This window comes from Opisthorchis viverrini (assembly GCF_000715545.1).
Source record: "Opisthorchis viverrini unplaced genomic scaffold opera_v5_30, whole genome shotgun sequence".
Taxonomy (NCBI): Eukaryota; Metazoa; Platyhelminthes; class Trematoda; order Opisthorchiida; family Opisthorchiidae; genus Opisthorchis; species Opisthorchis viverrini.
In genome coordinates, this window is record NW_008751686.1 from 2267032 (window position 1) to 2287574 (window position 20543).

Here is a 20543-nt window from a genome sequence, read left to right on the forward strand (position 1 = left end):
TCATACCAAATTGGTTTTGGCGTGAGACTGGAACCCAGCTTTATCTGTCGTTAAAAACAACATAAACGATAGATTCAGTTGGGTTCCAGGTTAGTGTCATGTCAAAACCAAATTGGTATGGAAATGTGTATATTTCGCTGAGTTGCTGCAATTTGGGTTCAATTGAAACATAAGGTTGACGGAAACTCGGGGACTGTGCCTATCTGATGAGTCCCAAGAAGGGTGAAACCGTTCGTGAGCTGTCGAAGAGTTTTCACTAGCCTTATGAGTAGTGCCTCAAAAGATTGGCTTCTTTATCAAAAGCGTGTGAATGCATCTTCCTCAAAAGACGATTTGCTGTAGGCAAAGGGTAAAAGTGCTGTACTCTACCACGCTTTTATACTGATGTGTGCCTAATCAACAACAAAGTGATCTACGTGGGTCGCGGTAAGGAAAGTGTTGACCTTCAAGATCTGTAGGTGTACGTCAGTCAAAGGGAAGAAGCGATATTCTCAATCAATTGAAAATCTCTTGAAACCGACTGAGTAATCATTGTTTTCGGAAAAGTTTGGTAACTAACTGTTACCAAATTTTTCTGGAAAGGAAGAAGGGATAGTTTAAGCTGAACAGTCCTCATGAAGATTAACTGAAGCTTCACTAGTTACGTCACGAAAGGTAGGCCGAATAGTCCGCTCGGGCTGTTCGAAACGGGTAAATTTCAGGCTACACGTTAGCTCCTGAATATCAGAAAATTTCTCATTGACGAAAAAGCACCAAGAGGAACTGAAGGCGAAAAGTACGGACACCTACCTTGTTCATCAATGGCCCATTGCCGAATCTCACCCAGAAGGCAGTCGAACAAAACTATCAGCTGTTTGACCGCATGTAAATCGGGAACGGGGAACAGCTGACGACAGTTGGAGCGAACGAAAGCCAAGCATGGGTCAACCAACCACTCGAAAAGGTCATCGATCAGTTCTATCAGTTCCGCTCCCATGCATTCGGGTATTTTATACTGAATATACGACCTCACCATTGGTCGCCATCCTAGCTGAGTAGGTTCCATGTAGATCATCCCACATCGTGAAACGGTCGCTGGGCTAGCCTGTTCCAAGTCGGCTGGTTCAAAGATCAGATTCATCAGTGAGGACATTTGAATGATCTCACCGGACATCAGACATAACTTTTTGTTATCGTCTAACACCGTGTTCATATTTTCAATCCAAACGGCATCAACAGGTCCATCAAATAGGATCCAGCGCCGTTTCGAATCCTGTGCGATGGCAAACTCTCGAAACATGACTGCGAGAATTCCGTCCGACCACTCGTGGGAAACCTGATCAAACTGACCGTACAGCTGCCCCATCGTGATGGCTTTTGGATTGATGATTCCGTATTTCACCGGATGTTCAGTTTCCATCAACCCCGTCTCCGCAAGTTGTGTCAGCGTGTCGGCCAACGTCTTGTAGGCTTGTGTCTTCCCACTCAGAGGATCCCCGACAATCATCAGACCGTGGCGTACCAAGATCATTTCATAGATTTGTAGAATTTTATCCCGGTACCAGGGTACGGGTTGTAGTTGACGTCGTTCCAAACGTTGAGCCATCACAGTCAGAAATGTATCGTAATCACCCGTTGGTAGGTCAACACCGGGAAACAGGTCAGAAATGATCCCCTCAAACAAAGGAATGTCCTGTGAGAGGAATTTCGGCAAATTGACATCGTTTATGGCTTTCAGCAAAAGTACAGATTCATCTTCCTCCAGATACTTTTGTCGTAAATTCCCAGCTGCTGTCAGGACGGACTTGACAGCTCGCATGCCGTAATCGTAATGATGTTGAGATGATAGCTGCTCTGAGCACAGTCTGTAAGTGGCCACGATTTTACTTGCAAGGCTGGGGAAGAAAGACAAAGCCGAAGGTAATAATTTGTCAGCTAAGATCATTCTAACATGAGATGATTTGTGTCAAAAATGAAGACAGGATAAACGTGCATCGCAAGTGATCTGAAATCTAGAGGCAACGTAAGCTAGTTAGCTGCCGAAATGGCAGATTCGCTAGGCCAAAGGCCTGGCTAATGCTAGTCACGTGAGAGAAAAAACGGTAAGTGGAATTGATGGGAGACACCGGGCATTCAGATCAATTTACTGTTGATCTGTTGCTTGAACTTGGAAATGTGCTTGTAGACGTTTTCTCGCCAGTGTGCGGTTTGGTGAGTTCTTTATCCTTACCTGCTTGTCTTTATATGGTTTAGGAAAGAGCCGTTGGTATCCCTTGACGTGACTGGATGGATGAGAACCAATGAAATTGCACTAAAACTATTCCCGAACCAACCAGTCACATTAATAGATATCAACTACTGTTTTACAAACCCAAGCGAATAAGGAGGAGTCACATATACAACCGTGCGCAGATGATGTCTCTCTTACTGGTGACGAAACATCTGAAAGCAAATCTCAAAGTCCGGCGAACAGATCAACAGTCACGTTGTCTACAACAAATTGATGCAACCAAACTACCAATATTTCTATATAGTGTCAGGCTTTCGAACTGTTAGGTATCATCAAACTGAGCCGATTATCTATGCATTTTCATCTGAGTGACGGAACACAACTGTCTTCATCCAGAGCCTTCGAAAAAGAATCCGGAGATGCGATTTTATAGAACGAAGGTAATCGCAAAACACTTACGATCGTGCATCAATGAATCCCATGGAATACAGGGAAATTTCGCCAATGAGAGCGTAATCTGGGACCATCATAGCAACCGAACGGAACAGTACCTAAACAGAATTAAGATAATTGAAATCCGTTAGTTTGAAACTGAGCATTAGCATTCCGGAAAAAAATATAGGCGTTACTACATCTTGAAAGGCCGAGCTTAGGCCAGCTCGTGTTTACCGCGTTTGAGCATCACACTAGGAGGAAGAAGAGGGCCCCGCAGTGTTGGCACTGGTATTTTACCACCACACAAACGCTCAAAGTTTTGGTAAAATGTGAGTAGTGCGCATAATACTACATAGCCACCAGATCCACTTCCGGTATTGCAGGAGGTATTGTAAGAGTTATGTCATTTTCAAGTGTAGCTTTACGAACTCTTGGTGCGACTTGTTCACGGGGAAACGCTTTGGCTCATTAAGCCAAAAGTTCACTGGCTTATTTTATTTTGGCTCTTTTCTATTGGTTAACCAGCTCGGACTGTCCATGCAGGAAGCCTGGTAACAGGACCTTCGCGAAATTAGTTACACTGTTGATATCAGTGGCCTTGACCGTAGACAGCCAACAGCTCACAGCTGACAGTGCTTACAGTTTTCGGTTCGTTTTCAGTTGAGAACGACGCTGCCTGTATAAACCTCTATCAACAAACGTTGGAAAACCAAGGTTTCGGACAATCTGAACATAGATATTTCGGATCTTTTCCAGATAAGCCCCGCCACTAATGCAAGATATACATGTGCGAAAGTTAAGCCCTGCCACTTTTGCCAGCTCCAATTCAATGTACGCACACAACCTTGGACTATTTTTGATGAAAACGATTCCTTATCCGCATCTAGGCTCATTTTGTGCTTTCAACTCTCGTTCATGACAAGGCAATACGTTTTTTGCGGCGGCCCAGGTCTGCACGTCAAGATCGATGAAACGCTAATATCTCGCAGGGCGAGTCCTTCCCCAGCAGTGGATTCTCGGAGGGATCTGCAGGGAAACTAAAGAGGTGTTCATGTATGCGGTGCCAGATCGAATTGCGGCCATTTCGACGGACACAATGCAGGCCTGCATCGCTCTCGGCTCAATCATCATCTCCGATATGTGGGCATCATACCAAGGAATTGAAACGATGATTGACATGAGTTGTGCTCATGAAACGGTTAATCCTACCGAAAACTTTGTAAATCCAGCGACTGAAGCCCACACACAAATCATCGAATCTCTTTGGCATGTCTACAAGATGCGGAATAAACGCCAATGCGACACACACAATGCGATCTTTAGTAGGCAGCTATTTGTGTGAGTTCGTTTTGAGGCAAAGGTACCGAAAAGCGGACCTTTTCATGCAAATTATTATTGACATGTCCCAATTTCACCCTCCTCAATAAAAACTAAAAGTACTAATTTCATATCCTCTTTTTTCCAATCTTTTTGTGGATGACAGGGGTTAATTTTTCGACGGGGCTTATCTGGAAAAGATCCGATATTTCACTGACAAGAATGAGAACAGACAAGCTAAACATGCTTATCAAGTCAGTTGATTTGAAGAGCTTTCAAAGAGCTATACATGGATATCAAAGAGAAACAAGTAAGTTCCAACGATTTTCGAACCGGCGGGATACTTATCAACTCTAACCGCCTAATGTAGGTAGGTGGAGATGTAGGTCAGGAATATTGGTTCACAACTAGTAAAAGCCTCAAATGCAAGATGTTAAACAATCACCCAGTACTACTTACTTCAGAAACCCATTTGGTTTATTCGAAATCACCGGGATTCAACTGGTCCGTTCTGAAAAAGCTTAGAAATGCCTTTAAACTCAATCCGTCCGTTTACAATCCGCCAACAAGGAGCTGACCTATCAGTCCATGTGAACTGTCGAAGGCTTTCCCAATGTACTTCTGTAACCGGTCCTCACACCCAGTGAAAGAGCCCACTCCATGTACGCTCCATACTTGTGACTAAAATCTTGTACAGTCTCACCTTACCAATTACACCAAACATAATGAACTCATGTGATCGATAACGCAGGTCTTAACACCCAGTGAAATACCCCACTCAATGTACGCCCCATACCTGTGACTAAAATCCTGTACAGTCTCACCTTACCAATTGCATCAAACATAATGAACTCATGTGATCGATAACCGAGAAGAAGTCTGCAGGCGTACTCAGCAAAAATTAGACAAAGTAAGCAACACTTGAGGTACAGACCAGACATGAGCCACCGTTAAACTTATAGTAACATTTGCCGTCGCATTTCATGCAGAGTTTGTGTTTGTGCTCAGCAAATTTAGTCCGGATGACAGTGCGGTTCACTTCTGCATTAATCCCCTATAATACTGTCTATTCTGAATAACGTGGTGGCTTCTGCAGTTTCTTAAATTTGCCCAGCTCCACAGTTTAATGAATGTAAACGCTTCAGTTGATTCCTGTAACCCTGATCTTACCTTCAAATTGTCTGGCAGTTCTTGCCGCCCTGCATATCCTGGATTCATCGTAATGAACATGGTGCATGTCGGATTCAAGCTGAGTTCCGTGCCCTCGAACACAAAACGTTTTAGTCCAGCACTAATGGCTGACTGGATGCAGAAGATCTGTTGGGCCACCACCGACAAGACTTCCAAATCAATGCGATTGAATTCATCAAAACAGGCCCAAGCACCAGACTGCGCGAGTCCTTTGAAAAATTTGCTCATGGCACGGTAGTCAAGGCCATCGGAGCAGTTGAACACAACACATTGTTTAGCAACAGCTTTGGCTAAGTCCTGGAAGAAAGGAAAGGTTGAGGTGTTTGCGCTGTCCGTAATACCGCAAATCTTCAGTGCTATGCACTACTCTAAACTTTGGATCAACTTGGTTGTTCCTTACAAACTTTTCAATGTCACTCAGACCAACCCTGCTGTTCGACAGTTGCGTAAATCGATGTGCAAGTCTAGCGAAAAATGACAGTTTCCATAATTCTTCATTATTTTCACTGAGTTCAAAGGGAAGGTTTAGTGATTCCCTTTACTCAGGAAGGAAAAACCGAACCGTACATTATGAATATGGTTTACTCTGACATGCTGATATGTCAATCATTGAACAAACTGCGAGATTTCAGTCGAGAGATCTCATCTTGTAAATAAAGCCAACGTAGGCTGAAAGGTCAAAAGCACTGTGCACCGGTTTCATCTTTATTGGGCTTCATCAGCGTTTCATGAAACTCTGAGAGCTTCGAACCGGCGACCTTGCAGTCAGTGACGAAACACGAGCGACTGATCAGCAGTGCGATTAACTCACACTTGGACAGGATAAAGCGCCACACATCCTTGAGTGTTGGCTGGCTCGAGCAATGACATCTCAGATGGAAGCTTCACTTGTCTTGTTATTCTTACTCTGAACTACTTATTTTGGGGGTTCCATTGTTCTTGCACTGCACCGGAACGATGCGATCCTGGTATTGCCAGGAAAAGTGCACCGACGATGACCAAGTTGTCCTTGTTTTTGTTATCGTTGTTAGTATTGATGGTGATGACGTTGATGACGGTGATAATGATCAAGATTATGATGACGGGAAAAGATGACTAGGCATTTCATAGAGGAAACTGCTCGCAAGGTTACTGAAAACCCCGACTAACCATTTCCTACCCGTATCATTAAGAGTCTTAACGAAACTACTGGAAATAATGAAAATGCCAAAGCATCAGTCCCTAAAACGACACTTTTTTTTCCTAGTTTCCACTCGTAAGTGAACCTACCTTTGAGGTTTCCGTTTTTCCCGTACCCGCAGGACCCTCTGGTGCACCACCCAGGTTCAGTTTGATCGCACCCATCAGGGTGCGGTAGCAACGGTCTGTTAGTGGGGTGATAACCAGGCGTGGCGTGTTTCCCAAATATTCGTAACTTGGGTTCGCCGAAGGGTTTAAAAGGGGGAAGGGAAGACCATTCGGATATAATCGAAACAACCACGATTACTGGTTGTGTTTCGGTGGTAAAGAAATGAAACCGTTCTTAACGAGTTCAGTTGACAGGTTCTTCTAGTGTGGCTTTGAAAAATGTCAGTCTAATATGAATGCCGTGGTGAGGTATGGTAAATGCTTAAAATTCAAACCCTTACGCATGAATTTCTGTGACTTAAGGTTTGAGTATTCAAAGAAGCTGTTGTGACGATGAATAATTTGTCTCTAACGAAAGCTTACTGTTGCAATGAAGCAAGTAACTGAATGCAGATGTTGGCCGTGTCCTACCAAACAGTCGTGCACAGTCCGTAACAGTGTAAGGCAGTTTTGAAGCATGGCGCTTCCGACTTCCGTAAAGTGCATACTCACCAAAGAATTGTACACTGTAGGTTTGCCGTTCGCGAGTCCTTGTATTTTAATGGATAACATTGTAGACTTTCGTTGGGTCACTTTGAGTATGCTACTCCTTGTGAGAGGCTTGGAATTGGATCTCAGTTTCATCTTGGTGGGACACTTGTTCTATCAAGTAAGCTGTGAAAGAACTGTATGCTGTTGGAATCCAGAGTCTAGTAACTAATTTACCGCACAGTGAATGACATCCCGGACGGTTGCGACTACGAGACCTGATGTTCGTTTCGATCAAGGGATTTCAGGATCCACTAGACCATTCAAGAAGGGTAGATTTCGATTTCATTCATAGGGAGCATGGAATGACCAGATGGAAACTTTAACAATCAAGTAAGGATAACACAAAGCTGGCAAGAAAAAGCTACGTTTTTAGTAGATTGCCAGAACTGTTCAGTCGAAAGAGCAAGGACTGAGTCACAATGCAGAATTTCTATCAGTTAAAGTTGTTGGCACGTGGAATAAGGTATGTTCATCATCCCGATCGTCCGACTGTACAGTGGAATTTTGATTACCGGTTGAGTTTGTTTGCACTAAAAAGCTGACAGATACAACGATCTTCAACCCAGAGTGTGCAAATTCAGTTTATTTTCAGGTGGATTCGGAAAATAGTGCTAGACTTTTCATCTGAAACTGAGGAACGCCTTACCCGTAATCCAACTCCGTGGTGATCTGGCACACGGTGACTTTCGTAGCATCCTCTGAGTCGAAGTAATAGCGCAGTTGACTAAGCCACTCGAAAGCTTGAGTGGAATTGATCTTGTGATCAACCATTTGAGCGACCACATCACGGGCTGCAGGGCATTGATACATGGGTAGCAATTAGTCTGTGCTACACCCACACTCATTATAACGTGATTAATAATATCTATCTATCTATCTATCTATCTTCTATCTATCTATCTATCTATCTATCTATCTATCTATCTATCTATCTATCTATCTATCTATCTATCTATCTATCTATCTAATCATCTATCTATCTATCTATCTATCTATCTATCTATCTATCTATCTATCTATCTATCTATCTATCTATCTATCTATCTATCTATCTATCTATCTATCTATCTATCTATCTATCTATCTATCTATCTATCTATCTATCTATCTATCTATCTATCTATCTATCTATCTATCTATCTATCTATCTATCTATCTATCTATCTATCTATCTATCTATCTATCTATCTATCTATCTATCTATCTATCTATCTATCTATCTATCTATCTATCTATCTATCTATCTATCTATCTATCTATCTATCTATCTATCTATCTATCTATCTATCTATCTATCTATCTATCTATCTATCTATCTATCTATCTATCTATCTATCTATCTATCTATCTATCTATCTATCTATCTATCTATCTATCTATCTATCTATCTATCTATCTATCTATCTATCTATCTATCTATCTATCTATCTATCTATCTATCTATCTATCTATCTATCTATCTATCTATCTATCTATCTATCTATCTATCTATCTATCTATCTATCTATCTATCTATCTATCTATCTATCTATCTATCTATCTATCTATCTATCTATCTATCTATCTATCTATCTATCTATCTATCTATCTATCTATCTATCTATCTATCTATCTATCTATCTATCTATCTATCTATCTATCTATCTATCTATCTATCTATCTATCTATCTATCTATCTATCTATCTATCTATCTATCTATCTATCTATCTATCTATCTATCTATCTATCTATCTATCTATCTATCTATCTATCTATCTATCTATCTATCTATCTATCTATCTATCTATCTATCTATCTATCTATCTATCTATCTATCTATCTATCTATCTATCTATCTATCTATCTATCTATCTATCTATCTATCTATCTATCTATCTATCTATCTATCTATCTATCTATCTATCTATCTATCTATCTATCTATCTATCTATCTATCTATCTATCTATCTATCTATCTATCTATCTATCTATCTATCGATTCCATCCGACTACTGAATCTTTCCACTGGTTTCCATCAAGCCCATTTAACGCAGAGTAAGACATAAACGGGTATGAACATACTATCAACCGGCGACTGCATACCATGACTGACCATCTGTTTGTCGTTTTTCCATGCAAAATACAGAACCTGATGTTAGCTGCCTTCAAGTACAACTTAATCGGCAGCACTAAATCGCCTTTTGGACGTGTGCCGGCGCGCTTGAGATTGCTGTTTTGACTACAAGTGCTATGTCGGAATCCATAGGTCTTTGTACGCAAGAGCTACTCGTTAAAGCTCTGCAACTCACAGAAGCTTTGAGATCACCCGGACGGGGCAATAGAGGCCGCACAGAGGGACGTTACGCGAAATGGTGTAGGGATAGCGGAGGAATCTTGGGATGAACAAACTATTTGTTCATGCGATGAACTGGGACCTCATGTTTTGTGGCTTTAGCTCAAACAGTGACCTGGTGAAACTGTGAATTTCCAAACAGGCCAGGTAATCCTGCGTACTCAGCTGTATCTTATTCTCAGGTAGCTCATTCTAGATTTTCGTTTGAACGGTCAAATTTGAGCGCACTTTGAGACCCATGTAATGAGCTTCAGGTTTTACCTGACGGTTTGTACACTTTGTTGGAATACAGTTAGCTCGGGTTGGTTCATTGCGAACAATGAAATTTAGAATGCATATTTTTCCCCGGTACAGGGGATTGCCTCCCAGTACCACAGTAAATAGCTAATGTAAGGCATAGCTTTCCAAGTGGTATGGGCCAGTCCCTTTCAAAAGGTGCTATTGATGGTTACCCTCACTGAGTCCTTTGGAAGAACCCCATTCTACGTGCTTGCCAAAGACATCGGTATGACTTGAAGAAGACCCTGTGACAGAAATTACGAAGATCACGTGCATAGGCTGGGGAGCGATTAAGCACTACAAACAAGCAGTTTTTACAGGAGGGATAAATATACTATTACGGAACAGGTAGTGGGATAGTGTTAGGCACTGAAATACACCTCTGTTTTGGTCTTATATCTGTGAGTAGCGTATAGTATGTAGAAGTGACAAAATGGCCAGCTGACGAGCTTGTAGTCTGTCCCGTTCACTGCATGGGAAGGAGCGAGTGGTTTAAAATAGAGGAGGGTGATTGCTCTCCGCTTCTGTGCTATTGTTAGGCACTTCCTTTCTAAAATAGATTCCGTCCTGTAAGTGAAGCCAACCTATGCTGGAAGTCCAAGAAGCGCTGTGCAGCTGTTTTATCCTTATTGGGATCATCAGCAGTGCACTCCGTACGAAACTCCAGAAATTTTCATTTTAGTTCAAACACAGCTATGAGGGGCTGATCATCGGTGTGTCTAGCTCACACTTAAGCAGGATTTATAGCACCCTCATCCTTCAATCGCAGAATGAACATGACGTGGCTACATCTAGGATTCACAAAGCATGGCTGGGATTTGTAGGATTTCAAACTATAAGAAAGAATAAGGTAAGAAGACGGAGAATCTCGGTTAGTTGTTTCGGAGGGGGAAAGACTAGTACTAGTTATCTATCACTTGCCATGTACATCGACCACAATCAGAGCACCCAAAGTGATTCGTTCTCCACTGGACAACGGGCCTCGAACCAGTCGTACAATGTCATCAATTTGTTTGTCGCACTTTTCTTTATAGCTGGCCAACGCATTGTGACCCATTGCCTCTTGGACTTCCTCTGTCCAGTAAATGCACGATACACAAATGACGACCTGAAATAACAAAGGTAGACATTAGAGAGGCTACGTTTCGTTGACTTGCAAGGTCAAAAGCAGACTAAGCATTTCGCAGACTGTGAGCACTTCTACAACCACAGTAAGTAGCACACTCACAGTTCGTCTGATTGTCAACACCAAAAAGTCGAACTGAGTGTTCTTACGCATTCTTTACATGAACGGGCGATGTAAGTGGCTGAGTGAAAATCAATTTGCAGGTCAAAAACAGACATTTTCTTGGTATTGGACAGTTCCAGATATAGGGTTGCTCGAATGGATTGCGACATCGGTCGTTGGATGTGGGAGCAGATGCTAACTTACAGCTTAATCATAATCGTATTGGTTGCTTTTAGCACGTGTTGCCATACGACACTCAAACTCGTGAAGCATGGGTGAGTGCAGACGGGCTGAATGGTATTCATCTTACAAATAACTTACTATGACCATGACAAGTACAAAACACTCTCACGAAAGCGACCCGATGAATACATTACAGAAGTCATCCAGAACTTTCATCATAACAATATTGTGAAATGTCAAAAGGACTCCGCTCAGGTAGGTTTTGACGAATGAAAATAGGAAATTTACCTACCTGCCCAGGCCAGTCAAGCACCCATTTCTCTCGTTGTGTTGCTGAATAACCGTAGATACTGTCGGAAATAACTTTTCTCAGGCTGCTCAACATGACATCTTCGACCTGGAGAAGCCATTTTTCGACCATACCCTGAGAAGGAATAAACACAGTTGGGTTTGAACGGGGATGAGGGGAATTGAACCAGGTGTGCCGCTGTTAACGGAGTCTGTTCTGAGCAAGTGTCAAACAGTAGCTTTCAGTTTCCAAATGATAAGAACGGGAGAAAAGGATGTGATTAAGAAAAATTCGTGTTACTGTTGAGCTTTCTCTGTATTGGGTGTGCAGAATGCAATCGAAGAGCCCGAAAGTTTGGTTGTGACCCGAGAAGGGTGGTTAGTGATTGTCGAGGCGTTGTATTTTATTGAACGTCCAATCCGAGCTGCAATGATCTACTTCAAGATACCACCAAACGGAGTTCTGTTTATCCAACTACAGGCCGGTGGACTTTCCATCTACGCAGTCCTGGCGACTAACAACTTCATAATAGGTGTACTAGAAAATCGCCTTCCTCTAGCGCTGCAAGGTCACATGACCTTCTGTTCAGTGTCACCAACCAAAAAGTACAGTTTCCCAAGTGTTTTGTGTTACACCTAAATCGGTGGGTGCAAAGCCGAATCGGAATTCGCTAGGGTTTTATATGATATCCCAGTTAGACCTTGTGGATGCAGGACCCATATGAATTTCCCACTCCAGTGGTTGCCACTGGGCGCTAGAATGTGCGGAAATCAAAAGCCGTAAACGTGCTTGCAGGAAGGTGATCGGACGCACAGAGCACGGTAAGGTGGTAAATCCAAAAACACGGTGACCCGCTACACGTCTCACTTCAGTCACATTCAACCATCAGTGCTACAAGACAAAAGTACATAGTCCTCCTTTACTAAAAAAGCCATTAGGACAACAAAAATTTCTTGTCCTGTGTGAACTTCGTACTATCAGGGTGATCTTGAACTCCACAACTTTTTCCGTCTACCTGGATAAAGGCTTACCACGCTTTTCGCACGAGCTGAGCAAATGCGCGCCATGTCACGCATCAGGCTACAAAAAAAGACGTGAAAAGCTGAAGTGGTAAAAGAGAACATTATTCTCACGAATACCAGTCGAGAGGAGGTTGATTTGTTTGGTCGTAACCTTAGTGGTCCCATTTGAGGCACCTAGCAAACCCAGTTGCTTGTGTTCGTTATCAAGAGATGCATCGTCTCAGATGTTGCTTGAGGCACCTAGTCAATCCACACCAAAGGGAGAAAGCACTGGACTCGAGTTTCGCTCTTATTGGGGCTGATCAGAAATGCATTTCGTTGCTCGTGCTGGGGTTTGAACTCCGCACATCTGATAAATCAGGCCAGCGTGTCACCACCACTCGACCAGTGCATGTTAGGCGCATATTAACTATCACGTCTGAGCAACCAAACATGTTCACGCTTGTGTGATGCGATTGGTTGGTCAGACGCCTCAGTGACCCTCAGTGACCTTGAATGGCTTTTTAGGCAAATTGTCGGATAGAATGACGGAGATAAGACGACGATCCGTCTGTGTCATTAGCAATCAATCACAGAATTGTGTGGAGGCGGGGCTTACCTTGGCTTTTGCAGGGTAAATTTTGGTTACAAACGGCACGGTTTCACCCTCGGCAGATATCATTCCAATAATTTCTTGCTGTTCCGTGAAGGAAAGACGGTTGATACCTGGAATACAATTGGTTTTTTCCCCAAGCAGAGCCAACTTACCTTCGAAGCACTTTTTCAAATGAGGTTGTACACGTTGCGGATCTTTCGTTTCGGATAGGATTTCCAATAGCTCATCATTGGAAAGGAAAAAGAAGCTGTATTGCGGGAAGAATAAAGCAAATGTTAGGTCGAAGTGATAAACCGCTGTGATTGAATTACTCTCTGTTTGTCGACAAATGGAGTGAATAAAGTTTTCTTCCAATTGACTTGAGCTAAACCAGTCTCGATGTTAGCCTAGAGGTCACCGACAACCCTAGAAGTAGATATTAAATAGCTATCATAACTGGTGCCGATTGTAGTTCGAAGCAACACACTGCCCGTCATGAAGAGTAAGCCACCCTTTTCACTCGATTTAAAGACAGCTTGCCTTAGCGAAATACATTCATGTGCAAACTAATTTGGTTTTTCGAGAGACTCACCTGGGACCCAGTTGAATCTCTCGTTTGTGATGTTCCCAGGCAACTGAATGTGTTGCACCAGGCCGCCTCATGTTCCAGTCACTACGATATTCGAGATATTGCGATACATGTATAGATCTGTAATGCACTACTCATAAGGTTGCTGACGAATTTTCAGCAATCTTATGAGTAGTCCATCACAAATACACAGCTGTGCCTTTTTAAAGCGACTGACAAGTCAAAACAACGCTCTTCAGTTTCATCTCTTTCTTCGGTTTCATCTCCCAATTTTCCAATGGTTCGTCCATTTGATGGTGCGTTATCAAACGTCAAATAACTCTGGACAATCACTCAGCCATCGGACAGTTACAAAACGTTAACTGGTTGATCTATTTATGCTTTTGAAAGATGAGTCGTCGTTCTAGTTGTTGCTTCAGCGCTCGGGGTTGAATACCTTGATGTCCCGCGTGCAGGACAAATTTGATGGAACAAGTACATCAGCTTAACTCAGTCCACTGAGACTATAGCCGACCAGTATCTTACGAATCAATTGCAGTGTTTCACCACTCTTATTCTCGCCTCAACCATACCTATCAAACGTCTCTGATGGCTCACCGAGGGAAGTAAAGCCGTTTCTTCTCGAGGTAGTCATTCAAGCCCTTCTGGATCTCTTCCAACAAGATATATGCGTCTGTTAGACGCCGTAGCATGTCACGTTGATCTGTAGCCACCAAGCAGCTAGGGTTAACAGCGGCCTCAGTCATGATCTCTCGCCAGATCACGTCTACCACACCAAATTTTCGACCTTCCTCGGGCATTTGTGCAAGTATATCTTCGGAAGAGAAGATGGGTTCTAGGTATAACCAGGTGGCTTGTACCTTTTCAACAAGAAAGGAGAATTGTACTTTAGGGGAATCACCATAAAGCACATATCGATATCAAATGACAAAAGGTGTGGATAATGACATATGAGCACAGAAAATGCAAGCCCCATGCTTGAGCTGCAATATAACTGGGTGTCAACATCGAAGTTTCCCCTCAGTTAGATTTAGCATGCTGGGATATAAAAGCAACAAATGTTCCATACATTACAGTTGCATACAATCAGGGGTCAACATAACGATGATTCAAGAACCCTACAATTCACTAAAGCCAATATAAGAAGGCACTTCCAAGTTTTGTCGGATAAGATGATCTCGTTTGGTGTTGTTTGCTTCAAGTGCTAATGCATCAAGCAACGAAATGTGAGGTCGGTCATCCGGAAGAAGAGACTACATCTAGCACCCTTTGGGGCGTTAAACACAAAGAAAACACTGCAGTCAGTTTGATAATGTAAGTGACCTAACATCAAGAAGACAGCCAGAAGTAAAACGATCAAATATCTAGCTGACTTGCTAGCTATCCGGGTGTATTATTCTACAAAAATGTCACCCCATTTGAAGTCCAGTAAAGTGTCACATTTCAAAAGTAAATTCTCACTGCCTGAATTCGGTACGTGCTTGTGAAATCGTTGATCGAAATAGAGGTATCTTTCCCACAGATATGGTTGATGGCGTCTCAAAATGCTAGATATTTTTACGACAAAGAGGGTTCTTTTCAATCAGTCTTAACCGCATTAATGAGATTCACTCCCGCTGAATTCCAGAAATTTCAATCAAACTCGAGTCTTGGACATGCCACAGAGAAACCAAGCATGGTTATACCTAATATAAATATTAAAATCACTCCGATATCCAGCATACAGTTGACAGTGAAACCTACGCTACGAGGTCCGGCGAACTAGGTTTTGTTAGCCCGGTACACTTAGCCACTCACGGGCTTCAGGCCATGACTATCCTAAACGTTTCATTTTAAACAAAATGGTCTTTTCATAAAGGACACTACTCACAAGGTTGCCGAATACTCTTCGACAGCCCACGACCGGTTTCACCCTTCTTGGGGCTCATCAGGTAGACGCAGTCCCCGAGTTTCCGTCAACCTTATGTCCTACTTGAACTCAAACAGGACTGTTTTTGAGAACGTCAATTCACCTGAAGCTCATTTAGAATGGAAAGACAGTTGACAATGAAATCTACGGCACGAGGTCCTGTGAGCTAGGTTTTGTTAGCCCGGTACACTTAGCCACACATGGGCTTCAGGCCACGACTATTCTAAGCGGTCCATTCGAAACAGAATGGTCTTTATGAACTTCCGGAGACAGACGTTTCAAGGTCAGTCGTGCAGACATGTTCGCTCTTGCACACAATGTAACTACACCCTGTCACCATTTACGTGCATTGACACTCCTGCGCCATACAGTCATCTTTTGGGAATGCATCCGATACCAGCGGCCGCAATCAATGGATTATTAGCTGATTCATCAACTCTGTTACAACCATGGTATTTCCTGATCCATTTTCGAATTCTGCCATCTGCCGTCTAATCTAACTAACCAATACTTATCCTCGGAAAAGTCATCCTTTCGTAAAGGATTGGCTTTCTTCGTGCATCTCAAATGGCTTCGAAGACAGAAGAAGCGCGCAAATAAATGAGGGAGGTGTATCGTAATGAATGCCTTCAACCTGGACATACAACAGGGAATGAGGACATGAAGTCCCTTTTCGTGTCTGTCCCTGTGCAGCAGGGACAAATGCTGTCTACTGTATGTGAAGAGTTCTCTCCTATGCTTCCACGGTACCCTGAAAATTCCCCAGCCCAATCCGACTGGTAGCCGGCTCTTGATTCGTTTGCTTGAATCTAGCTGGATGACAATTTCGTCGAAGCATATGCACAAAATTCGTGCATGACATCAGAGATGCATGTCTCACTAGCTTTTTTTGTACAAAAACTTTGGAAAACTGTTTTCAATGATCCCGTTTACAAAGAGGCTTGAAATTATCATCTGCTTGTGCTCTAAACCTATTGGAAATCAAATGGAATGTGGTGCTCCTTTTATTCGCATTTTCTCCAGTTTGTTCGCAAGACACTCGCGGCACATTCAATATGTGACTTTCCTCTTTCACCGAGTTGTTCCTTCGTGGGCGAAGGCAGTTCTGGAGGCGAAGGGCTTTGCTTTTCGTGAATACTTCTTCCTGCGGACAAGAAGCTTCTCCTAGCTAAGTCTTATTCCGCTGCGTTTCCCCGTTTTTTGGGCCAATTGATTAGTTTCCCGCATTTTCCAGTGTGCAAAAGTTGGACGGTAGTATTTTTTGCCTCCTCCTTGTGATACTCCGTCAAGGTACCGTTTCTCTCCGCTTGTCATTCTGTCAACCTTCAAGTCCACAACTTTTCGAATATGATAGTGATATTGCCTACTACTCCATTACTTCTTCCTTATCTGAGACTAGTCGTTTTAAAACGTCTCTATCGATTTAAAGAATTCTGAAACTCAATCATTCCGAGTCGACACGAAGGACGTCTTTACGTCACTCGTTCTTTCCTTTTTAAAGAAGGAACCTTATATATGTGTAGAACCAACAATGGTTGTGTTTCTTGATCTGAAAGCTGCCTCTGACTTTGTGTACCGTCAGGTACTCTGGCAGTGTCTGTGGAGCAAATTGCTGACCCTCCTTAAGGTGCTGTACGCCAACTCCCGCGGTCGTGTAGAGGTCTACGGGAAGCTCTCTCCTGAGTTCACCACATCAAGTGGTGTCCGACAGGGCTGTCCTCTTTCACCTTTCCTCTTCAACTTCGTCATTGATACGATCATGGAAGACTCAATACCAGCCTCTTATGCTTGTGAGATCGAAGTGCTCCCGGGGCCTCCGCTAACAAATATCAAACAATATTAAATAATATAAACAATTCTGCCCCGCTGTTCGGCATGCGCTTCACACCTACAAAGTGTTACCTGCTACTGCTAAACTGGGTGGGCTCGAACACCCTCGATAGATGAACTGATCACACTGCATAGGTTGCGCTGGCTTGGCCACGTGTTTTGTATGCCAGTCGACCGCCTTCCTCGAAGAACCCTTTTGGCACAATCGAGTGAAGGGTGGCATTGAGCCAGAGGCGGCCAAACAATGACTTGGCAGTGAGGTATAAAAGTCATTATCAGCAAACTCAGCTTCGTTGGTCATTTCCGTTTCCCTGGATGGGGACCCCGAGACGGGCTACATCAATGGTTGGAGACATTGTCAGACATGGCCCAGTCGCGCCCTCAATGGCGCTCGTGCATCCAAGCTGTTGCCTTCAATGCATAGCTCCCTTCCCAATCCCCGCACTTGACGATACCGTATTTACGCAACAATTTATCAGCACTCGCAACTACCTCCCCCACCTCCCCGTATCATCGGTGAACGAAACTGTGGCAGCTACAACCACTGTACGACGAGTACGCGGTTCTTAAATCTGACAACGATGATGATAATGATGATAATGATGATGATGATGGTGATGATGATGATGATGGTGATGATGATGGTGAGGACGAGGAATATGAGGATGATGATGATGATTGGTCAGCCCAAATCTTGGAACAGCCTTCCCGAAGCTGAGGAAGCTCTCTTACCCCATTGGGAAACCAAGCAAATCTAATTACCCTCAATTTCCTATGTAAATGAGTGTGGTCTTGGGCGTTCCATGTTATTCTGTACTGCTCCCAGTCTGCCCGGAGAATTTTCTTCTCCTTAAATCCAAGACTTGTTATCCATTCTACGGACGAGCCTTGTCCCCGTCTCTCGACTTACAAATCGCCTTTGAAATATGTTCTGTTCTGTGTGCTGGCGGTTCCGCTCACGTACACCGAGTGACCTGTGGACCTTCCCACAGGAATCTCCCAGCGAAGGTGTGATGAGGTCAAATTGGGGATGCCTTCAAACGTGTTGAGTCACGCACTTCCGTTCATAGCTGGTCACCTCACTGACCTTGTAATTCAGCGTCAAACGACGTTTTCCACCGAATTTGTATTATTATGGTTGATATGTGCAAATAAAGATAGTTGAATTTTTGCCCATCAACTCGGATGGCCAGTCCTTCCTGTTTCCCGATTGATTGTTGCCTGCTTCCGATGACCTCATATCCCTAGTGTAGTAAACTTCACTGCATACCCACGGTTATCACGTATATCAAGACAGACGTGTTACTGTATGCCAGACAGACTAGCGGCGACTTCAAAAGTGTTCTGCCAGTGCTGTGGCGGAATACTCGTCAGTTTCGGATATGAAGACGTAAACATGCACAAACGCACGGAATAACTCAAAGAAGGTTGTCAGGGGACCTGGAAAAATCGTCAACAAACGCTGCAAAATTTGAAGCAGTTATGACGACCGCTGAACATCCATCTCCAATTCGAAGCGAGAACGACGAAGTTCCCATTGAGGAGTCTTGCTGTTGACAGAAATTGAAGCATCGTCGAGCTTGTATCTATGGCAAACCATCAAGTCGGACGATTAGAAGGCGTCAGAGTCTTAAGCAAACAAAAAACTACGGGAACCGGGGATTAGAGGAAAGTTTTTTTTTCGAGCGCACGAGGTTCATCAACTCACTTAGGTAGTAGAGCTAGACATCGCAGCTCAGTTCGTCCAGCTGCCCAGTGCATCAAGAATACTTATTCAGAATATGATGAAATCTGTCTGCATTTTGTCTATTGGTTACATCTGACGGTTGCTAGGGAAAGAGTTCACCAAAGTGGGCTGAACCGGCCACATAAAGTATATACTGAATGCACTTTCGTTTGCCTCAAAGGTTGTTGTTAGGAGGTTCGTCATATCCAGCCGGGCACATAAGCGGCAATCTCCCGTTTGCGGGGACGAGTAGGGTGTCCGGCTAAAGATCGGCCCAACTTCTCTCACGAACACGCAGCACATCTCAGAAAGCTGCTCACCAGGAGTTGGCCGTCTACATGTACTGTTTTGCACTACTGTATACGGAGGATACACTGTTCCGAGAGGCATGTGGATAAGTCTTACCTTGAGCCAGACATCCAAAATATCATTCATCAATATGAGTTTGGTCTCCCAGGCAACCATTTCTTTCTCAAATGGTTTGATATACGGGGAGTTCCTCATTGTCTGCGCTTTGATTATGTGGTCATCCAGCAGAACTTGAATGTCATCGATGGCCGACAAGATTGAAATACCCTACAAGGGAGCAGACAAGTTTTGTCGTGTAAGCAAGATTGATGTACCATACTACTAAAAGGCGGCTAATGAACGGGATTTTGCTACGTCAAGCAGTGCTCTCAACACCCAAAACGTTTCGCATTACTAGGATGTATTTGTCACAAATGAGAACAGTAGGAAACCAACAGCCATACAAATTTTCAAAATTTTATCATCTGACGATCTAACAGGCTTAAGCAGATCAACCTCTTTCCTGAATTAGCGAACGGTCAGGTCGCTTAGGATGACTCAGAAGAAATTTAAGGCAACTTTGAAAGCAGTTTCTTTCGCAACTGATTGTGTCAAATAACATGGCCTTTTCCAGTCAGACTAATTTCAGATTTCAAAGTCACCATCATGCTATAACTTTATCTTAAACTGCTCTTAAGAATTGACTAACTCAGTCTCACTTCAGAAGCGCGGCGAATTGAAACCAGCCAATTGCCACATCAGGTCTTATGTGGTCTATTTAATGGTGCTAACATGGGCCACATCAGTGATCGTAGTCGCCCTTCTGTTATAACACCCTTTTAGTGTTTAGCTGCCGTACAATCCGACGGAAGCATGACAGCTGAGATACTACTAGGCTACTCTAACCCAGGCGGCAGCAGTCGAGATCCAGAGTGGGTTTGAACCACGAATCTTCGGGTCACTAGGCTCGCGCTCTAATACCTGAGCTTTCTCAAGCTCAGGTCTTGCCAATAGGCACATGTGACATGGATTGTGGAGACATTAGATCCCAATAACTCATCATCGGCAAGCAGATGAACGCAAGATGAGAACAAGGCTCTCCTGCATTCAGCTAGTTGTCCACCGAACCGATACTCTGCCTCCAAACCATCCCAGCATATTCAAGTGCGAGAATAAACGAACGGTTATCCGAAACAATTTGGCTAACAAGGCCAAACAAGAACAAACACATCTTGATTACCCGAATGTAATGCCGAATACTTG

At 43.3% G+C, this 20543-nt stretch overlaps 2 protein-coding genes across 2 annotated transcripts in view; one reads left to right on the forward strand and one right to left on the reverse strand.

The window, feature by feature from the left end:
- The window catches only part of T265_02479 (hypothetical protein), a gene marked incomplete at both ends in the record, with an annotated part of 42954 nt that extends 25675 nt beyond the window's left edge, over nucleotides 1-17279 (forward strand). Inside the window, one exon of the mRNA XM_009166728.1 lies at nucleotides 16938-17279. Within this exon, the coding sequence (XP_009164992.1) occupies nucleotides 16938-17279 (342 nt within the window). The remainder of the gene's footprint in view (nucleotides 1-16937) is intronic.
- T265_02480 (hypothetical protein) overlaps nucleotides 1-20543 on the reverse strand; it is a gene marked incomplete at both ends in the record, with an annotated part of 103559 nt that overhangs the window by 61182 nt on the left and 21834 nt on the right. The window contains 9 exons of the mRNA XM_009166729.1: nucleotides 790-1874; nucleotides 2669-2760; nucleotides 5132-5449; nucleotides 6422-6566; nucleotides 10560-10750; nucleotides 11346-11477; nucleotides 12963-13206; nucleotides 14125-14387; nucleotides 19398-19568. Of these exons, the coding sequence (XP_009164993.1) occupies nucleotides 790-1874; nucleotides 2669-2760; nucleotides 5132-5449; nucleotides 6422-6566; nucleotides 10560-10750; nucleotides 11346-11477; nucleotides 12963-13206; nucleotides 14125-14387; nucleotides 19398-19568 (2641 nt within the window). The remainder of the gene's footprint in view (nucleotides 1-789; nucleotides 1875-2668; nucleotides 2761-5131; nucleotides 5450-6421; nucleotides 6567-10559; nucleotides 10751-11345; nucleotides 11478-12962; nucleotides 13207-14124; nucleotides 14388-19397; nucleotides 19569-20543) is intronic.